Consider the following 23,387-nt stretch of genomic DNA (forward strand, 5'->3'; position numbering starts at 1 on the left):
CTGAAATGCAATAGTCTCAAACTGAGAAAGAACTGTTGGCAATAGTATTTGCATGTTCATAGTTTCATGATTATATCTTTGGTCGAGCTATTCAGATTGAAACTGATCACCAACCTCTAGTTACTATTCTAAAGAAGCATTTGCATTCAGCTCCTGCGAGATTACAAAGAATGATCTCAAATTACAAAAGTACAACTTCAAAATTTCTATACAAAAAGCAAACTTCTTAATCTGACTGATACCTTATCCAGATCGCCCAGAAATACAATGGAACAGCTTCCTGCGGAGAATTTTCACTTTGACGTCATGGAAGTGCATAATTTTTCTACCATAAGGCTTGATGAGCTGAGAGATCATGCAAAGACTGATACAATTTTGCAAAAGCTCAACCACTACATTAATGTTGGATGGCTGGCAAAGCAATCTAGTGTACCACCTGAAATGCAAACTTATTTTCCTTACAGAGATGAAATGTTGATGAAAGATGGCATTATTTTCAAAGGTCCTAAAATTGTTGTTCCTACTTCCTTACAACATGAATATATCCAGACTTTGCATCGTGGTCACCCAGGTTCCGAATCTACCAAAAGAAGGGCGAGAGAACTAGTATTTTGGCCTTCTCTAGTAAAAGACATTTTAAAAGTACTTTCTTCTTGTTCGGTATGCAATAGTACTAAACTGCATTTGCAAAAAGAACCACTTCAGCTAAGTCAGGTTCCTGAACTACCTTGGTCAACAGTAGCCACTGATATATTCGAGTGGAATAATCAGCATTACTTAGTGTTGGTAGACTCTTATTTGAACTGGTTTGAGGAAATTGATTTATTACCTAACCTAACGTCCACTGCTATCACCAAGCTGAAATGTCATTTCTCAGTCCATGGTAGTCCACACAGTTATTTCTGACAATGGTACTCAATTTACTAGTCAATTGTTTCAGAAATTTGCAAAAGAATGGGGCTTTGTACATGTTACTAGTATTATAGTCACAGTCAAATAGACTAGCTGAAAGTGTAGTACAGAGTGCAAAGCAATTACTTGAGAGGTCAGACCGTGATAATACCAATGTCTTTTTGAATTTACTTAATCTCAGAAACATATGCCATGACGATATACTTGGCTTGCCTGCTCAGGGACTTCTGTCTAGGCAAACCAGAGCAACACTACCTATTAGTTCCAGTTTGTTGAGGCCAAATGCTAAGAACAACAGGATAATTAGAGCCCAGTTATTCAGAAAGTGTTCTTTCCAGAAGTCCAGTTATGATAAATCAAGCAGATTTCTTCATCCACTGAAAGAAGGAGAGACAGTGAGGATACAGATGGCGAAAGGTTTCGACTGGATTGGTCAAGTAACAGGTATATGTATCGAGCTGAGATCCTACTTTGTAGAACCTGAGGGTGTGGAGTACAAGAGAAATCGCAGATATATTCTTTCTGTACCAGAACTGATATTGCAGCATTGTTCCTGTGATACAGACTCTAGATCTCAGAGTAATCCAAATAATGTTCCTGTTGGAGAACATGTCTTAACTTCTACTTCCATTCCTGATGATGTTCCTGAAGTCACTAAAGTTCTACATTCAGCAGAGACAGTCCCAGTTGCTAGACCAGATTCCAATTTCTATGTCACATGATTTGGTTGTATCTCCAGACCTAGTGTGAAATACACAGCAACCTGGACATAATTCTTTATATGTATTTAGTTCTGTATAACTGCATGACAAAGAATTATTTGTATTAATTGCATGTTAATTAATGTCGTCAACATTGCATGACTTATTTCTCAAAGAGGGTGGGTGTATGTTATACCTTTAAGAAGCATTTCAAGGTCAGTACTTGCATATAAATAGCCAGCACATGCTAGCTTCAGTGCCATTTTGTGAGTGCAGCCAGAGATGTATGAGTGTAATAGCTAGTTTGTTTATAGGTTTATCTAAGTTAAAGTTATTGATGTGTTTGTACGTAATAAATGTGCTTGAACAGAACCCACAAAGACTTGTCTATTTTATCCTGAGTAGACAAGCGACACAGATCATATAGTAAAGGGATACAATATAACTACTGGGTACATAAGAAAATTTATAAAATCTAGAAATGCTACTATGATGAAAACTGTATTTAAGTTAATCAGCCCAAAAAGGGATATAGAAACTGCTTGGAGTTCCCATACGTCAAATCCCTTAAATTTAGACTGGAAGAAATACAAAACAGTTTTGCCAGATTAACAGATCTGGAAACACTGACATAGGTATATAAAATAGAATGTGTTACTGCTGAATAAAGGCATAGGTAGAGGGGTCTCATACAAGTATATAAGGCCACACAGGATCCATTTTTATGGGAGTGCTAAGCATTAAGAAGAGAAAATGTTGTTGAGGGATCATTTTAAAAAGTAATGTATTAAATAATGCTGGTTCTCAGAGAGGATGTGACAGATTAGAATAAGCTACTTGTGAGATCGTAAAATCCTTGTAAATTTTAAAATCGGTGTAGATAAGTTGTATGGGGAATCACGTTGCAAAGTTCAACGGTCTGTTTGGCTTGGTCTGAAGCTGAACTGGGAATGTATAGCAAGTTGCTCTGAATTTGTAACTGTAATGAGTCAATGATTTATACAGCTTGTACAGAGGCTGAGTATGGCAAAATGGAGCAGTGAGTAGCATTGTCACTGCACATTAAGATGTTCTCTGGTTCACTTCTTTCCATCCAGAGTCTACATGCTCTCCCTAGTACTCTTTTTGCGTTTTCTCCAGGTACTCCAGTTTTCTTCCTCATTCCAAAAGCATAAAGTAGATGTGTCGTCTGTAGGTGTGCATGTAGTTTGTGTGTATAATACAAATGAAAGGCCTAAGAATCTCCTTTCATTCCCTACTTGACTAGTAAACTCTGTGAATATGAGTACAGCTGTCATAAGGTCACTATAGTAATCTGATGCAACTTATATGTGATGAATGGTAGATACAGAGGCTGAATAATTTGCAATTCATTTATAAACTGAAACTTATTTAAGACTGGAAGGAAAACTAGTATTTATAGGTTTAACTTCATGTGTGCGTATTGCACAAGGGCGAACAGCAATTGTCTGAAAGGCAGTTTGCAAAGTCTGCAAACGCTGAACAGAAAAAGGATCAAATGTGCAATGAGTGAATGCACATTGACATTCGCTCATTGCACATTCGGCATTTTGGGCCAGACTGCACTATAGTAGGGATCAGGAAATGGTCCCTTTCCCCACTGTAGTGCGATCTCGGAGTTAGAATATTAAAGTGGGGGGTGAGGGGTGCTGCTTTTTGATTTGCTGATTTTCGAACATTTAAAACTGTCGCTGTTTTCATTTTCATGGTTACGATTCGCTCATATGAGCAATCACACCACTGTGTTTCGCTGTTATAAAGGTAAACCGTATTTATAACGTGAATAATGAAGGATCGTGTGCTGCTTGTCTTATCCAAACTGTGGCACTATTTAAAGTTTAGAAAATGTCATTTTTTTAAAAGTCAGACTTTTCCAGTTTAATCCCAGACATTCATGCTTACAATATCACTAGATCCAGAATTGTGAATTTAAACTTTAAAGCATCTAACCACTCAAAATGCAGAAAACAATAGACAAGCAAACTGGTATTTCTGTGTATGACTGATTTAATGTTTTCTTGAATTTTTAACAATGTGGTTCTGTTTGCTGAACATTGTAACATAATTAATTTAACTAATTAAACAAGTAAACAAAACTTTAATGATGTGACACCCCCCCACGAGTCAGTACAGTTATATGAGTATTATAGCCTGTTTCATAAAATATCTTTAAATATGTTTAGGAACATGGCAATCAGATATATTTCCTCTCAAAAACTTATTATAAGAAGGATCAACAAGCGAGCCTATTATCAGAATCTTTGGAGATCTTTATTTCACCACATTCTTGAAGACTAGACTAATTTTTTATTTATTGATTTTTATTTATTTATTTATTTTTTAAACATCTAAATAAGTAATTCATGTGTTATTCAGTTTTTCAGTCCATGTAGTTTCTGTTACTAACTTATGGACACCTTCCCTTTTTTATATCATTTGTTTAAATAGACTAAGTCCCTTGATATAACTCATTCATCCATTTATTTTGGTGGCATTTTATATATAGTGTATATAAATAAGTTGTATTATGCTTATTAATGTTCTGTGTTATTTGCTGTTTTGTTTTTTGAAGTCTGGATTACTGTACAGTTCACTGCCAGTTTTTCTCTTTTTTTATATTGTTTATGTACATAAATCAATAAAATATTATTTGAGAAAAAATATCTTTAAATATTAGTAATAAAATTTGGTAAATTATATCAAAATTAACAACTTGGTATAATGCAGCTTGAAATACTCAGGACAGTTTACACTTACAGTGAGAAAAGCCTCAGTAACAGTATGTTAATGCTGGAAGTAGAGTATGCCATTCCCCAGATAGCCAGTGTTTCGGCTAAAAGTCCGATTGTTTTGAAAGGGCTTTTTTACAGACATACTGGTTCGTGTTACCGGCACCAGAGGGGGAATGTCACAGCAAAACTTTGAGGGGCTAGCTGGTCACACATGCAGGAAAGAATACACCTTTAGTGTCCATTACTATACAGATTAAAACAGCTGGAACATCTCCTTGAACTAAACCGCTATGCTGTGCTCATTGTGGTAGCCTACCAATGGAGCTGTAATCCTGCAAAGGCCAATCAGAAAATCTAAAGCAAGTGACCACAATGTCCATATATTTTCAGAAGCTGGATCAAAGAACTGGGATATCTTACCTAGCAAAGTCTGACAGATATCTAATTCAATGCAGTTCAGTCCACGATTACTTTACTCACTTAAAAAAAGAGGTGAATTTCAGTGTTTTCTGTAACATTAAATCAAGAAATAGGCTGCTCTGGTTCATACTGGATGCGACATTATACTTAAAAAGATAAGTGCAGGTAGTGCCAGTATTAATTTAGCTGTTATTATCTATCCTGTTTTGCTAAACTGCAAGCATTAATTTGTTCATTCCTCTACACTTTTAATTACTCTCCTGCATGCTCATTACTGGACTTCTGACCTATTAATGCTAAGGCCTCTCCATAAATAATTGTTTCATTATGATCATACTATCTCTTCACCATTTCTTTAACCTTGTTCTTCCTGTTTTAGGTCAGTTTCCCATTACAATCCTTCATGCTCCCACCTAAAAATATTAATTTCTTCCCCCTATGCAGGAAGATCACAGACCACTAAAACTTGTCTTCTAGATTGTTTGTGTTTTATCTTTCATCGCCACCATCCATTGATATTTCTTACAGCTACTCCTAAAATTATTTACAGTAATTCATATAATGTAACATACTTCTGTTAACTGAAAAGTCTATCTGCTTTCCCCAGAAAAGTGCACTCTCTTCTCAAAGATCCTGAGAAATATAGCTAAGATGAAATGTATTTATATTACAGAAGGTCCCTTGTATGTTTTGCCGTGCTAGCTGTAAGAATTTATACAATTTTTTTTTTTTTATTTTTGTCCTTGGTGTTGAACAGTATTGACTATTTGGATTAGTTTCCTAACAAAAAATAAACAAAGAAATAACTAAGGATGTATGAAGAAATTTGCAGAAGTGTCTAAAGTGAAAAGAAGAAATTGTAATACATTTGGCATTTTTACACTCTTCATTAATGTAATGTTTCCCTAGGATTCATCAGTCTGTCGTGCTGCTGTTCATGATGGGAAAATACCCATTTCTGGTGGGAAAGTAATTGTGGAGAAGAAACCAGGTCAAAGCAGCTATATGGGATCTACAAAAAATGGTGTGACTACAAACAGTTATGGAAGCTGGGCTGGATCATTCGTGCTTACTCCAGTAGCTTCAGGTTCTTTTTTAACATTTCCTAGTCATTTTTGTAATGCAAAAGTAAAACAAATTCTTTCAAACCAAGGAACAGGGATATGACTGCAGGAAAGAAGGAATGCACTTTTGTGACCAGAGTTGGGTTTATTTGTCAAGCAAACTGTCACCATATATGGAATCGGTGTAGCTGCTGTATTTGAATTTCAGCATTGAAGGCTTCAGGCTTCAGACAAGATTGTGAGGATTTCAAACCCTGTCATAAAGCAATGCATCCTGCTAGATAGATCTTTACTTCATATGATTATGATGAGCCTTTTTTTTTTTTTTTTTTTTTTTTTTTTTTATATAATTTGTCTTCAGTATTCCATTTGTGTAGCAGCACATTTCTGCCTGCCTATAGTATCACTATAAGTATGTATACGAATGGACCACATGGTTTTGTTTATCTATTTTATCACAGTGACATAGCCATGGATATTGCTGAAATAGCAGGGAGTGGCAGGAATGCTGATGGTGATATTTTACCTCTATCCTCAGTCAAAGAGGTTGGGGCAAAACAACGGCATAGCAATTGTAATTATTATGTAGCTGCTGAACTAAATGCACAATTTTGCCTGCCTAACTTATCATTAAATTATAAGCACGGCAACACTGCAGCCAGGATGCAGAGACAGTGTTAGCGGCCTGTCTGTTTTATTCACACTGTCCCATTGGTTATGGATACATGGCCTGTCTGTTTTATTCACACTGTCCCATTGGTTATGGATACATGGCCTGTCTGTTTTATTCACACTGTCCCATTGGTTATGGATACATGGCCTGTCTGTTTTATTCACACTGTCCCATCGGTTATGGATACATGGCCTGTCTGTTTTATTTGCACTGTCCCATCAGGGATGGGAGGGTGGCTTAATGGTTAAGGTGTTTGCCTTATAAACACAAGGTGCAGGGTTTGAGTCTCACAAGGCATAATTGGCTAGGCTTAAAATGGCTCGCAAGGGCAGTTAGCTTAGTACTAATCTATGAACCATAAATCTATGAACCTATTAGTTATGGATACATGGATGGCAGTACAATTATTCAGTATAACAAGTCAGTCCATAATGCCAAACATGCATAGGTAGAGAGGTGATAGTGGTTCAACAGTTGGATAATGGAGATTTGGTAGCCAGGCTATTTTACCTGTTTGTAATAATATCATACAAGCACAAGTACATGGCTGGTGATATAATAATCACTGTAATAGGGAATAGTAACCAGATGCTTTGTCTGTCTCTAATATATATAATACAAATGCACACAGACACACACACTCACACACGCATGCACACACATGCACATGCACACACACACACACTCACGCACACACACACACACACACACACACACACACACACACACACACACACATTAGATGGAAGCCTAGTTTTCTCAATTTTAATACTGTGTGCTTTCATGCCATCATTCTGAATATGTATGTAGACGGAAGCTGAAAACCATGGAAGTAAACTCCTCTAATATCTACATCCTTATTCTTCCTCTCTCTGTGGTGGGACATTTGTATTCATGATGGACTACTTTACTTTTTAGCAGTGAAAACTGGTGCACCTTAGGTTCATGGGTAAGTACTAGGCAATCAATCTGCAGACCATTTCTAGCCTAGTCAAAAATGCCTTTTCTAAATTTACCTCTAACCTCAAAGAGGGCAAGACAAGATAGACCAGTAGAGAATCTAAGGCTGCCCATTCATTTATCTAGGTTTACCTTTGAATGTGGCAAGGGTGCTATTCTGCTTGATATATACTGGAAGTTTATTCCAGGGGTGAGGGACACACTGAGATATGAATCTATCATGCCAATTTGTCTTATTTATCTGCTGATGAAGGTTTTGTTCCTTTAAATAAGTATTTGATGTACCATTAGTTCTGTGATGTAATAGCAGATCAACATTAACGTCAAAAGACACTTAATTGTATACACTCAGAGCTGCTCTTATCTCCTTCTGCTCTAGCAGCTATAACATTTGTTGCTATCTCACCCCCCCCCCCGTTACACTTCTCAAGTAATATTTTGAATGAAAATCTATTTACAGATTTAGTTTTGCAAGGCACAAAAAGTGACTCTAAAGCTATGTTGGTGATTTATCCAGTCCATAGGATAACATCAGTTGACTAAAATAAGCTGTGCTGTGTTTACAAAAATAAAATCAACAATCTTTTATTTCATATTGTCATACTACAGCAACTTAATATTCTGAGAAGAATGGCTTTAGAATGTTTGGGACTTATTCAACATATAGACAGTGTTTTAAGTGCAATTTTAGGACATGGTGGAGCAGGGCTGGCAGTTTTTAATTCAATGAAGGCAAACATTCACAGATTTGTAAACCGAACATCCACTCACTTAAGCAGTGCACAATTCATGTGTTCATGAAGTCAAATCATATAGGACCTGGTTTGTAGGTGCAATGATTTTCATGGTCATGAAGTAGACAGGTTGCATGTTAATGCAAAATGGTTGCAAAGCTGATCACTGCAGACTAACAATGCTGCAATGAAAACATGCAATGCAAAGATTTACAACAAAGGTCATTGCAAACAAAATGACAACTCTGATGGCTCTGATGACAACACTTTGCCCCCTGCCTGCCTTACTAATACCTTCTAACCCCAAACTTACACCCAACCTTAGAAAAACGTTTTATGTAACATTCATTAGTATTATTGATCTAGTTAAAGAACAATTATCAACCATAACCCCTTAAAAACACACTTATCTCTTCCCAATATACATTTAATTTTTCACAATCCATAAACATGTGTGCCCATTCAGCTTTTACATCTTTACTACATCTCCAACAAACTGATGAAGTCATTTTATTAAACTTTTTTGTCATGTATTAAAGCTATTGAATGCAAAATGTATAAAATCTTGGGTAATGTAATAATTTTAATAAGTACTAACGTATCTTTGAAAGTAAAAACATTCATTTAATTTTTAATAAGAAGTAACACTTCGTCAATTATTTTTCAAAACTGTTAGTAATAATCTTAATCACACCTTGATAGATTTTTATTCCTAAATATTTTAGTTCTTTCCTTCCCAGTTATATGTATATTTATCTTTAAACTTACCATCTAATAATTGATTTAACACTAAAGTTTCAGTTTTATTATTATTACATTTTATCAGCAATACTTCTTGAAACTTTTCAATTTCTTCATCTATTTCTTCAATTGAATAATTTACATTTCCTATAGTTAGTAAATATTTTCTGCAAAAGGCTGTATTTTAGATTGACAATCCTTGTTAATTGAGAATCCATCAAATGTTTTCATTGCTTCTAATACTATTAGCTAAGGTTTCAACAACTAATGCAAATAGTACAGGGGATAAGGGACACCCTTGTTTTATGCCTTTCTTTAAAATGAATCCTTGAGAAATGTAAGATCCAATGTTAACATATGCTTTGGAGTTTATGTACAAGTTTTTTTTTAATATTCCAGTAAATTTGTTGTAAATAAAAGCACTTCTAAAAATTTAAACAAGTATTTCCAATCTACAGAATCAGAAGCTCTTTCAATAGCTAAGCTAATCAGGGCCAATTTCTTGTTTATTCCTTTTGCCAAATCTAAGATAGTTACTACCCTTTGTATATTATCATATGTTAATCTATTTACTATAAATCCTGTTTCATCTTTATTAATTAATTTAGCTACTATAACTCTTAATCTTGTGTTGAAGATGGAAGTAAATATTTTATAGCTTACATTTAATAATGAAGTAGGTCTATATGAGGAAACTGACTTATTAGCTTTTTCTTGTTTAATTATAAGTGAGATTACAGAAAATTTCCATGAGGGAGGAATTATTTTGTTATTCTGATTTATCCTGAAAACATCACTCAGTAATTCTAAAATATTTAATTGAAGCAGAATATATAATTCCATACTTAAATTATCTAACCCTGGAGTTTTAACATTTTTTAACTTCTATTAGGGTAATGGGCTTATTCAACAGAAACTTTTGTTGGTCATTAAGTTTATTAGTAACATTTTTATTTAAAACAGTGTAAGAAACTTCTCTGGGTGGAAGATTTTCAGTCCATATATTTCTAGTTAATCACTGTATATTAATCGGGTCAGACAATAGTAGTAGAAGTAGCGAATATAAACTCGTCAAGTCAAAAAGTAATAATAGAAAATATATAATTCTACAGCATTACTAAGTATTCTAAAGTAATCCAAGCAAGGCAGGCAGTCTGTTTCCAGTTGAAAATCCTTTATTACGTACACAGACAAGCGATCCAAGTAAAACAAAAATAGAGTAATAATTTCCTCACAAGCTTTCTAAATATATATATACTTTTTATCAGGCATGGGAATGGTTTATTGTGCTGTAAAACAAAGTGTTATTGGTACACATGTTAAATTCACATCCCTCCCCCCATCAGTGTGACATTCGAGCTGGTCCTGCCCTACCTAGTAGCTGTCATAATAATATATAGCCCTAATGTACTTTAATGGTACATCTTATTTAACCAAATTATTAAGTAGATTATTAAGTCTGTGATTTTATACAAGGCAATATACTACATGGTTGGAAATATATCAACCTTAGTTCATTTTGCGATCAAAAATTATATATAAATATATACATATACATTTTGCATGTAAAAATCAATTTCTATTTTCATAACCTATTGTTAACAAAGATCGCTTTCGTCCTTCTAGACTTCTTCAGGTCTGTGTACAAGAACCCTAAAAACCTATATAATTGTATAATTAGTTAGTATTGTTATTACCATTATTTTGAATAAAGTGGAAAAAAGAGAACCAGAAAAAAAAAAATAAAAAATATATGTATGATGATGGAAACAAAATATACACTTAAATTTACACTTAATATACACTTAAATTTCAAATGATTTAAAATGGTATTGGTATGTAAATGGGGTGAAGTTGGCACTGAATCAATCTGCCAGGATATTGGCAATATCCTTGGGATCAGTATATTTAATGCCATTCTGTTGTAGTAAAGAGCAGATCTGAACATTGCTTGTCTTTGGAATCTTGTGTATGTGTGTAAATATAAATGTTGGTGGGGGTTGAAATGATGCATCCCAAGAAGGTAATAAACCTAATAATATCTAATGAACAAGCTGGTTTTATAAATGGCAGACAAACTGCTGATAATATGTTATCACTTCATAAACTAATTTCTTATGCCAGTCATAGAAATCTTAATGTTTACGCACTCATAATTTATGCACAAAAAGCTTTCGATAGAGTTAATTTAAAATTTTTGTTTGATATTTTACCATATTTCAATATACCCCAAGACTTTATTTTAACATTAAAAAAATTATATAATAATCCCTATACAACTCTATACATTAATAAAAATTTCTCAAAAAGAATACAAATTAAGAATGGTACCTGTCAAGGATGTCCGCTATCTCCTATATTATTCAATTTATATTTAGAACCACTATTTCTACATATTAAGCAAAATACATATCATAATGCCCCAATAATATATGGTACTAAAATATCCATGACTGCTTTTGCTGATGATCTTAATATTTACTGTACGACGCCTGTTTCAGATACCAAGACAATACTAAAAGCAGTGGAAGATTTTGCAGAAATATCTAATCACAAAATAAATAAAAAAAACAATTTATTTCCTTTAAAGACGCCTAAACCTTTTTCGCTTTTACCATTGGTAGGTCAGTTAAAATCCGAAGAAAAAATAAAATATTTGGGTATTGTTTTTTCAACAGATAATAGAGACTTCTATGTGAACAATGTTAAGCTAATTTGGGATCACATATTGTCTGACTTAAAAAGATGGAATAATCTGAAATTACCAATAATGGCAAAGGTTTCAATTATTAAAATGAATGTACTCTCCAGAATATTATATATTTTTGGAGCTACTCAAGTCTCAATTTCTAGAAATTCTTTAAACAAATTCATATGGAATTAGATTTGTATGGGAACCTAGAAAAACTAGAATATCTTATGACAAATTGATGACTTCGAAAAATAAGGGTGCTTTAGACTTACCGAATTTTGAAGTATATTATTTAATAATAAATGCTAATAGAATTCTAAGAGTGGTTAACTTTGACATGTCCAGTACTAAATGGTCACCCAAGTGGTTGGTTCTGAATTATAAACATGCTGTTAGATTGGGTATTAATTCTAAGGCATTACCTTTTTTAAATAAAGATACCTTTAAATTGTACGCTTTGATGGAACATATTAGATTATATATAATATCAATACAAAACCTGTTTAAATCACTAAATCTCTTACAATATATGATGACTTTCCAACCATTTCACAAGAATCCGAATTTGAAAATCGGTAATCAATTGATACATCTTAAAAAATTTCCACTAATAGTTGATCTAACTATACTTGATTTATATCCTTATCTTGGTATCTCAATACATGACATGTTAAGAGAGATGAGCCTTCCTAACTCTTATTTAATTATAATGAGACAATTAAAGGATCTTTCCATAAGTTATTTTAGTAATTTCAAAATTAAAGAAGAAGATTTAACCATTTGTTCAAACTTATGGCAAACTCTTATGCAGGGCTCTAAATATATAACGGCCTCATATAATTTGGTAAAAGACGTGAAATATAAAAACCAAATACTCTTATCAAATTATTGGAAGGATAAAATATTACCGATTGATGATAATAAAATATTGAAAGCAATTAACTTAACCTTAAAATCAGTATCTCTTCAAAAGTTATTATTTACTCAGCTGATGATATTTAACAACGCTTATTACACTCGTCTCAGTCTGCATAAATTCAACTCTAAAAATTCACCTAAATGTCCATATTGTATCGATCAAACGGCTGACCTTTTACATATGTTCTGGAGCTGTAAATGTATATTCAAACTTTGGAATTCTTTAAAAATTCAATTACAAAAAATGGGTTATCAACAGTCCACACTTTCTTGGGAGTTTATGATTCTTCATATTCCTCCGAATAACTTGGACAGATCCCAAATGATCATACTCATAAATATTTTCTTGTTAATGAAGCTTTATATAGCTACAAATTGGCTGAATCCATCTCAGACTTCATGGGAAAACTTTAAAAGTGTAGCGATAAAACATATTTTAGCACATAAATTACTAATTAAAGATCATAAGAAAAATATAAATAATACAAAAATATGGGAGCAAATCTTTAACATTGTGTTAGCTTAACGTTCTAATCCACTTCTCCCCTGGAAGTACATACTTAATATGGAGGTTAGTATTGATAAGCCTGTATATTGATACTAGATCTTTTAATACTCTTTTCAGAATTTTATCTCAATGTATAATGATCTTATGCAACTGTTGGAAGCATTCATGTATATAATGTATACATGTTGTAGTATTGTATTAACAATTGGAAAAGAATAAAGATTTATTATTGAAAAAAAAAGAAATGATGTATCCCATGTGACATGTCTGAAATAGTGTAATATAAATTAATCTTAATTTATATTGTGAACATATAAGATTAAAGCTAAAGTGGGGGATGTAATATCTATATCTATATATTTATACCTGTAGCTATCTGTCTGTCTATAGACACACTAGTCGTAGCTACACTCAAGTCTAACTGCATGCTGTTTGCCATGTGCTCCTTCCACTTTCTTCATTTTCTGCCATGTTAATAAAATGAGCAAACACATCTAGAAGGTTCCTATATGAGGTCTTTATAACACATGATTTTAAGGGTGTAAGCAGTACAGAAAAAAGAATGCTATTCCAGGGATAGGACTGAGATTAAGATATGTCACTGCTGCGTTCAGAATGAACAGATTTTATTTAGTTATTTACTATTTGTGAATGACAATATCAAGACTAAGGAAAGTGACAAGTGGCACACCACAGGGGTAAATTTTGTAGATAGAGGTCTCTGGATATTTTGACGACCATAATTATGATCCTCAGAAGAGCAAGTCTGTTAACAACAAATAAGTCTGACGTTGTGGTAACTTAATTATTGACCTATGCTGAGGTAACAATGATCTTAGAGGTAGTCTATATTAAATAGAAAAGCTATGGGACACATACCTCCAGTTAGGGGTACAGGGAGGTTGAGGGAGGTGCAGCCTTCCTAAAGACACTGGAGGGTATAAATGTATCTCCAAACACCATTATATTGGGTGACTTCAACTACCCGAATATAGACTGGGAACATTACTCAAGCCCCAACTTTCTAGCCCAAAGGTTCCTGGAGTTCATAAATTCAAATGCCATGGAACAACTAGTCACCGTTCCCACAAGAGGAGAAAATATACTAGATCTCATCATCACAAACATGGGGACAAAATGCTCCACACCGGAAGTATATCCCTCATTGGTGAGATCAGATCACAAACTAATCTCACGGGAAATCCACATCCCCCCCACCCCAAAAAAAAAAACCCCAGTGAAGAACTTCTCTAAAGCAAACTTCACACTACTCAAGACTGGTGTGGTATCCTTCAAGGCCCCGAGCCAGTGGAAACCACAACCCAAGCTGCGGAAGCCCTTACAAATGCCTTCTACGAACACCTCCAGGACTGCATGGATCAGGCAATCCCTAATAAAACCAAGACTCTTTCCACCAAGGGCAAACGTCCAGTCTGGTGGACCCCAGCCATAAACAAACTTTACAATAAGAGGAGAAAGCTGTTACATGATAGAGCAAAATCCATAAAAGAGAAGACACCCTTGATCATTATTAGTAAAAAAATACGAGCACTCATAAAATCATCCAAGGCCAACTTTGAGAGACAAATTGCCATAGATTCAAAAGACAATCATAAGGCCTTCTTCAGCTATGTTAGAAACCTGGGTGGAAACTCCCAGATATGCTCAGAATTAGTCCAAAATGATACAAAAATCACTGAACCCACAGACATTGCCAACATACTGGCAGACAGGTTCAGTGCAAACTTCACCCCCCTCTCCCCCCAAAAGGAGAGATAACTATCCCAGTGGAGTGTAGCCTCCCAGACATCTCAAATGTGCAGGTGAAAGCTGCTCTCTCTAAAGCTAAAAACACAGCATCAATGGGACCGGATGGTGTCCCCGGCTGTGTGCTACACAAACTCAATGAGGAACTAAACCCGCACATAAGGCAGCTGTTTAATCTTAGCCTTACCACAGGATATGTGCCCAAGGAGTGGCGTACGGCATCTGTGGTCCCACTCCATACAGCCTACCTTGACCTTGCAAAAGCTTTCGACACAATACCCCACTCGAGTATTATAGAGAAACTTACCAGCTTAAATGTAAACCCATATGTCACAAGATGGATTGCAAACTGGCTAAAGGACAGAACCCACAGGGTTAGAGTTGCTGGCGCCATGTCAGACTCCAAGCCGGTCACAAGTGGTACCCCACAGGGCTCAGTCCTTGGCCCCATGTTGTTTGGCATCTACTTCTCAGAAGTACAGGCAAACATAGGAGGACTATGGCTGACAAAGTTTGCAGATGACTGCAAACTGGGCGCCATAGTGGAAAGTACATCGGACACAGATATCCTTCAGAGGGGTCTCACGGAAACTGATAGCTGGTGCCAGAGCCATGGCCTGAAGTTAAATGCCAAAACATGTATAGTCATACCCTTCTGGAAAAACAAGGTAACCCCAAGCTACCATATAGGTGGCAACCCACTAAGCACAGAAGAGGTTATCAGGGACCTGGGGACCCAGGTTGACAGTGGCCTTTCTTTTGACACTCACATTGCTAAAGTGGTTAGAAAGACCTTCTACATTGCCCACCTGATCATGAAGGGATTCACATCCAGATCAAGTGAGGTCATTGTTCCCCTGTACTCTTCACTTATCAGACCAATGATCGAGTACAGTGCCCCATTCGGGATGTATCTCACCCGACACCTGCAGCAATTGGAGCGACCTCAAAAGTTCCTCACCAAAAGGATAAAGGGACTCCAAAATCTGTCATATGCTGCCAGACTGAAGAAACTCCAGCTCTATTCAGTCACATACCGTCTGCTCAGAGGTGACCTGTGCCTGACATACAAGGCCATGTCCAACCCGGAATTAATGGACATGCTCCACCTCAAAAAATCCAAATCTACCAGATCCACTGGAGGGATAGATTTGTCACCCAGAGACTCCCTATGCTGTGGAATAAAATCCCGGTCCATGTGAAGCAGAGCACCTCGCTGGCTCTGTTCAAGAGAAATCTTGACCGGTGGATGGGAGATCATAGGTTTACCCCGGGAATCATCTCTGTGTCACTGCTGGACAGAGGCACAACAAACTAATGGGCACAGTATTTTTTAACATAAGGGGTGGCATAAGCCACAAAACTTTGGGCTAGGCTTATAAATGCCTTAAGGCAGATAGCCTAGTATAAACCTATGAACCTATGAACCTAAAAGTATTACACTGAGTTTAGTTGCTTGTTCTGACTTCTTTTAAATCACATTTTCTTTTTTTGGAGTTGTGGGATACTCACTTATAGGTCTCATACATCTACAAGGGAGACCCTGGTATCGATACTTATCACTGTATTCACTTCAGCCACATCTGAGAAAAGGACTTTGCCGATGACATAAAGTTAGGAGCAGCAGTGAGGGAGGCACTATCTAAGGAAGTGTTTGGATGATGTAACCAAGGGAGACTTAAAGGTGGGAGGAGAGGTTCAATGCAGGTAAAAGTAAAGCACTGGACCAGGGCCATAAAAGCCCTGGTATGTAATGGTCAGGCCATGGTCAGAAACCAAGAGGTAATGCTACTTTGGTCAGGCCACAGCCCAGAAACAAAGAGATAACACTACAGGTGTTAAGTCACAGCCAAAAAAAACAAAAAAAACAAGAGGTAACACCACAGGAAAAATTAAGATGTAATGTTAAAGTGGTCAGGCCACAGCCAGAAACTAATGTTAAGTAGTTAGGCCACACATTGAATACTATATTTACTTCTGGAGGAAATACAAAGTAGGGACAGCAGGCTGCTAGAAGCATTCCAGAGGAAAACTAATAAAGGACTGCGTGGGGGGGGGGGGTTGATCAGAAACTATAGGAGCTAAGCTGTTTTCATTTGAGACCTAAATAGAGGGAGTAATGTAGAGCACAAGTTCATATCAGGGATAAATAAAGGTGTTGTCCTAAACAGAAGAGGGGTGGAACAAGCAGCAAATTATAGGGAGCCTTCTTTCCTTGGACTTGCAGAAGTACGTCATCATGGAGGTGGTTATGGACCCATGGAAATGACTCTCAGGCTTCAACGATGCATTCATGATGGTATCGGGCAGATTGGAAAGGGGAGGGAAGGTAAAGGAAATTGTCTCCTGCAGTCAGGCAAAGATAATAGCCTTTAATCCTTTGATAACCATATGTCTTAAAACATTTTATTGTCTTTTTACCCTCTCATATAGATAGAGTTCTGCTTATAATTAATTTAAGAAGAGCATTTTTCTTTGAAGACTGTTTTCTTATGAGGCCCCATCTCTGTGGAATGGAACATTGTGGAATTCACTAGTAGGTGGACTGGTGGCAGCTTGGATTTACTGCAGAAAATGCAAGGTTGTGCAGATTGCGGGCACCTAGGGGAAACATGTGTGCTTTGATAAGGCTTCCCCTAGGACTGAGGTAGGAGGAAATGTCTCCAGAGATAGTCACTGCGTGATTCATGCAGACTAGTACAAAAGCCAAGTTGTGAAGGGCCCAGCAGGATACTAGAATGGGTAGTTATGGAAGAGGGCATGAGAGCTGCTGACTTTTTCCTCCAGTTTTACAGGGTAGTGGTAGAGCTACACTTCATATACCATGCCCATTTCTGGTACCAGCCCACAAAAGGAGAGAAAGATCAGGTTGTTAGAAAGCATATAGCATACGTGAGAGAATGATGAACAAAATGATAGACTGATTTATAAGAAAACATTTGGAGAGTTTGGCATGTCCAAACTGCAAGATAATAAGGAAATGGTATCTGATATAGGCACACAGCAGTATCTTGGGGCAGAGAGGAGGAGGGGATGTTGGTAACAGTAGATGGAGAAAGATGCCAGAATTATTTAAAATTTTGACTTGCTGGAAAGGATGCTGGGTATTATGGATGCCTGAAAAAAAATATTGCGACACAGATGGGGGAAAGAGTAATTGTGACTCTTTGTATGATATATTCAGTGCTGTTATTTATTTATTTATATTTGCTCATCCTTTGTTGACTAGGTTAGTCCCATTAGGCTTCTGGCCTCTTTTCAGGGAGGACCCAAGGTGGAGTTTATCCTGTTAGGGTGAAATATGGCCAGGTCAATGGTGAACTTTCCCCTTTTCTTTTGAATAGGTGCCATGGGATTTACATCCAGGTGAGCTACCACCAACTCATGCAGACAGAGACTTGGTTTAAAGTCTCATCTGAAGGATGACACACTCAAGAGTGCAGCATCCCCCCACTCATGCCACACAACAGTGTCAGCTGTCGATCTATCTGGTGTAGGAATAGACCCCACAGCCTTCTGCACCAAAGGCTTGTATGCTACCTGTTGCACCACTGACACTGTTTCTTGTCTTTTTGCTACAATTTTTTGGTTTTTAAATTTCTGTACTATTACTGTAAAGACATGTCCCAGATCTACTGTACAAATAAGTTGGATGTGTTCTGGCAAGGAACCCTCCAGAGTGGGTGAGGGGCTGTCCTTTACTGGGAAACATTGCACTTTGATCTACCAAGTACTTTGTTTATTAATATCTAGTCAGCTTCCTAAATGGGGTGTCAGTTCAAGTTTTCTTTTTATGGGTGCCAGAATCCACCTTTTGATGTCATCCCAGGAGACACATTTGCACGATCTTTCATTGTCTTCCACTATATGCTTCAAGCTTTCCTGCTGTAGGTGCATATCAACACTAGTGCATTAATCTATTTTCCACACTCTCTGAATGGCTGAAATCCTTTAAGGCAGGCATATGTAGCATGCATTAATGAATATGTGTATTCCTTCATATTCAGCATGATTCGAATGTTAATTATATCCTCTGTGGATCACTCAAACTTATATAACATTCTCCCAATTATTTCATTATCATTGCTTGTGAAATCTTTGACTTCATTAGACTTCTGACATCTTGAGTTGCAGTAAAAGAACTACAGCTGTATGTTCCTCCTTGCGTCTTGCATATCATAACATTTCTCCTTTGCACTCTTGCAGTTGTGCTACAGTGTGTGGACAAGGCAACCAGTCTCAGCGCCAGTACAACTGTGTAAGTATATGAACAAATAATCATTTGTAGCTTGTTGTATATACAATGTTGTATTTCATCAATATGCAAAAACTAGACAAATTATTTATTTGTAAATAATTTTGTCATCATTTTCATACTGAGGGTACTATTTTTGTCTGATTTTTCTGCTAGGCATGTGGCAGTGGGTCAGCATTTACATTAGATCTATCATTTACAGTTACATTACAATTACATTTACAATTACAGTTACAATTACATTTATTCCTGAAACAGAAATGAAAAGGTGAGGTTACTAAAATAGCCTAGTTGTCATTGTGATTGTGGAAGGGATTCATGAAATCGCCTTGAGAGTGACTATCTAGAGGAGAGTTTCTTTAATCCAGTTTGAGAACACATTAATGACCTGATACTTCTTTTGTAGTGCATGGAGTACAGTGATTACATTCTGAAATCTGTGAAAAGATACACTTTTTAAGCTCTTCCTTAGCACAAGGCCCAATCTTAATAGTGCTTAGGGGTGCTTAACAAAACATTGTTAAGGACAATCTAAGTATTGTTAAGAATGGGTCTTGCCCTAGCGACTAAATAATGGATAGTGCCAGACAGCACAGAACAGCAGCAGGGGGTAAAACAGCTTTTAAATGCTGTTAGAACTTCACTTTGCCAGACTTGCAAAGTGTAACAGAATTAAGTATCTACCAGCTTTTAAAAGCTTTTAACTTCTGCTAGAGGAGCACTTTGTTTAATCTGCTGTACATCTCAGCTGTCCCTGATTATGGAGCGTGCCCCTGATTTTACTTCATATTTTTCCCTGTCCCTTGTAAAATGGATTATAGTCAGTAATGCCAAACATTAGTGTTTCATGCTTCTTATTCAGAAAATGCATGTTGATGCAAAACCCTGAACTGTTAAACATTTTAAATAATTCTTAAGCAAAGAAGTTAACAGGTATGCTACTGTCTAACAATGCTTAAGTGTTTTACAGACTTTCAAAGCTGCTAAAACATTTTGCATTCCTACATTTTCTAGTCTTTTTTCTGCAACTGGTAGTGCATGGAGCAGATAAAGCATACTACCAGGAAGTATGCTTGGGTCTCCAGTCATAGGATCATAAGATCATAGGAGGTTACTAGGCTAATGGCCATGGGGCCCTAAACAGCCTAGCCAAAAGTTTATCTCCAAAAAGAAACCTCAGTCAGCACCTGTCACCCCTGTCAGTGAGGGACACAGGTGGAACCCCTGGTACAAATTTCTGGTTTCCCATCGACTCATCAAGGTTGCCCTTGAAGAGATTCAACAAGGTGCTTTGTTTGACGTGTATGGGAAGTCTATTCCAGAGGTGGGGCCGTCTCTGGGAGACAAACCTGGATCTCCAGCAGGTTTTGTTGATGTCGCATAATAGATTCAGGCCTTTTGAGCAGGTAGTGTGTGAGGAGTTAGACTTACAGATATGGAGCATCTCTAGTATGGCAGGGTCAGAGACTGCCTTGTATATGAGACTCAGATCACGCCTGAGCAATCTATACCATACTGAGTAGAGTAATAGTGATTTGAGCCTGTCTGCACAGGACAGGTGTTGAAGGCTATGGATTCTCTTTGTGAGGTATTTCAGTGGCCCTTCTAGTTGGTGCAGATGTTTGAAGAGGTACATCCCAAACGGTGCATTATACTCAATTATTGGTTCAATGAGGGAGGAGTATAGAGAGGTAATAACCTCCTTTTTTCTGGATGCAATCCCTTTACTTATGAGATGAACCAAGTAAAAGGCTTTTCTGATCATTGCCGCTACATAGGTTCATAGAGTCATAGGTAGGTACTAGGCTATCTGCCCGAGGGCATTTATAAGCCTAGCCAGAGTGTGTCAGCTTTCTCTGCCCCATTGATTAATTAACTGAGCCTCTTATGATTTAATGTGAGGTTGTTATCAAACGGAATGCTCAGATCTCTCACCACAGGTTGTGTGCCTAGGGGGTTGCAGTTTATGTCATAATCTGTAGGGGTCGTGTTTTTGCTGAATGGTATGATGATGCATTTTTTTGCATTTAGCTTGAAGCCATGACTTTGGCACCAGTCATTAGTTGCTATGAGAAACTCTTGTAGTATGTTGACATTATTTGGGGAGTCAATGACAGCACCCAACTTACAGTCGTCTGCAGACATGGTCAGCCACAGGCCTTTTGTCTTTGCCTGGACCTCTGAGAAATAGATGCCAAACAGTACCGGTCCCAGGACAGATCCCTGGGGAACTCCACTAGTGACAGGTTTGCTATCAGAGTGGAGGTGCCTATTTTGACTTTGAGGGTCATATTGGTGAGCCAATTGGCTACCCACCCAATGAGATAGGGATTTATGCCAAGTTGTGTTAGCTTTTCAATGATGCCTGAGTGGGGGATTGTGTCAAAGGCTTTGGCCAAGTCAAGTTAAGCTGTATGCACTGACTTTCCCTCATCCAGGGCCTTGGTGACAGTCTCAAAGACGTCAACCAGGCTCAACATGCAATATCTGCCCTTGACGAATCCGAACTGGATGGGAACAAGTGATTGGAGATTGCCTATGTCCTTGTTTATGAGATCCATAATAATACACTCCATGGCTTTACAGATCAGACTTATCAAGCTAATGGGGTGATAGTTTCCAAGGTCAGTAGTGGCACCACCTTTGTACAAGTCATGACCATCTATTATGTGTTCTGGACATGAATGCCAAAACTAACCACTCCAGCTTCACTGTCGGACGAATTTCGTGGCATTTGTGTCATGAACATATAATAAGTGGGTTACGAATAGAGATCCAATTAGAATTTCTGATGTAATACATGAAAAGTGGGTTATGAATAGAAATCCAATCAGAATCCCCAATGTAATGCATGAGGAGTTTTAGTTGCCCTGCAGTCCTACTACAAGTGTAGCAAGGCAAAGTGTCTGGCAGCTTTTAAAGCTGTTGCATATGTCATGCTACCATACAAATTGTGGTATAAAGTAAGTCTTATCAACCTACAGCTTCAAAAGCAGTTTGACATCTTGTTCTCTTACATTTTCTGTTCGTTTGACAGATTAAAATGTTTTATAGCTGTCAAAGCTGTCTGCAGGTTTGACAGCATTTCTGTAGTGCCACTATATGTGTGGTAGCATAAGCCTTGCTAATATTACAAGATCTGCACGTAGGACCCCTGCTATAACAAGGTTTATTTTTTCTTGATTTGAGAGCATGGTGAGTACGTAGTGCCATAATATTACTTTGAATTGGGGAGGGGAATGAATTTAAGCACTTTTTGGATTCATGAAAAGTGCCTAAAGTGTGCATTTCAATGCTGTTAAGCTCTTTTCTCATGCTACAGCATAAGCACTACAGAAAAGCTGTTAAAAGTGAAAACAGCTTTAAAAACTATAAAACACCTCAGACTTACACATTTTTTGTGAGTAGTGGTCTGAACTGTATTGCGATTTTTAAAGCTGTTACAGGATCTGAGATTTTTTTTTTCTAGAGAGGCAATGCTGCATGCCATAGTTTTCAAAGCTGTTAAACATGATTTTCTTGTTTTTCTTTCTTCAAGTACATGCCTGTAGTGCCATTTACTACAAAGACATATATGACAGCACTAAGTGTGTTACAACTCTCAAAGCATGGCTGTAGTGCCATTTACTACAAAGGCATATGTGACAGCACTAAGTGTGTTACAACTTTCAAAGCATGGCTGTAGCGCCATTTACTACAAAGACATATGTGACAGCGCTAAGTGTGTTACAACTTTCAAAGCATGGCTGTAGCGCCATTTACTACAAAGACATATGTGACAGCGCTAAGTGTGTTACAACTTTCAAAGCTGTGAAACATTTTAATCCCCCACGCTCTCTATCTCTCTAAATAGTAAAACATGGAATAAGAAAAGCACCTTGCTCTACAAAGAAATATGACTGGATATTTCCAAATATAACCAAGTTAGTATATTTTCTCAAAATGAATGCAAGATTCAGCTCTCAAGCTTTGCTTATGTGTGTTCTGGAGGGGAATTTCCTGATATTTAGTTTTTTGAACATATAACAACATGGTTATGATTGGGGACCTGATTTTAATCCTCTGTGTTATGCACAAGACTCCTGCTGCAGGAATAATATTGATGAAATCTCTGTTTTCAGCATGTTGTCCAGCACTGTATGTGAACAAATATTCTGAGTAAAATATGCAGTAATAAAAAGTTTCAATGCGTTGTGTAATGTAAAGGACATCTGAGAGCCTTTCTTGGAAAATTTTCTATGACTGCCTGCTACTATGTATTAGCTGTAACTGATCACAGGTTAAAAACA

General features: G+C 36.8%; 1 protein-coding gene across 1 annotated transcript in view; it reads left to right on the forward strand.

The window, feature by feature from the left end:
* The window catches only part of LOC122813137 (vitrin-like), a 210,111-nt gene extending 191,006 nt beyond the window's left edge, over positions 1 to 19,105 (forward strand). The window contains exons 5-6 of the mRNA XM_044085284.1: positions 5,696 to 5,873; positions 19,050 to 19,105. Coding sequence (XP_043941219.1) covers positions 5,696 to 5,873; positions 19,050 to 19,105 — 234 coding nt within the window. The remainder of the gene's footprint in view (positions 1 to 5,695; positions 5,874 to 19,049) is intronic.
* The last annotated feature ends 4,282 nt before the right edge of the window (positions 19,106 to 23,387 follow it).

Source organism: Protopterus annectens, chromosome 10.part0 (assembly GCF_019279795.1).
Source record: "Protopterus annectens isolate FY-2018-M chromosome 10.part0, PAN1.0, whole genome shotgun sequence".
Classification (NCBI taxonomy): domain Eukaryota; kingdom Metazoa; phylum Chordata; order Ceratodontiformes; family Protopteridae; genus Protopterus; species Protopterus annectens.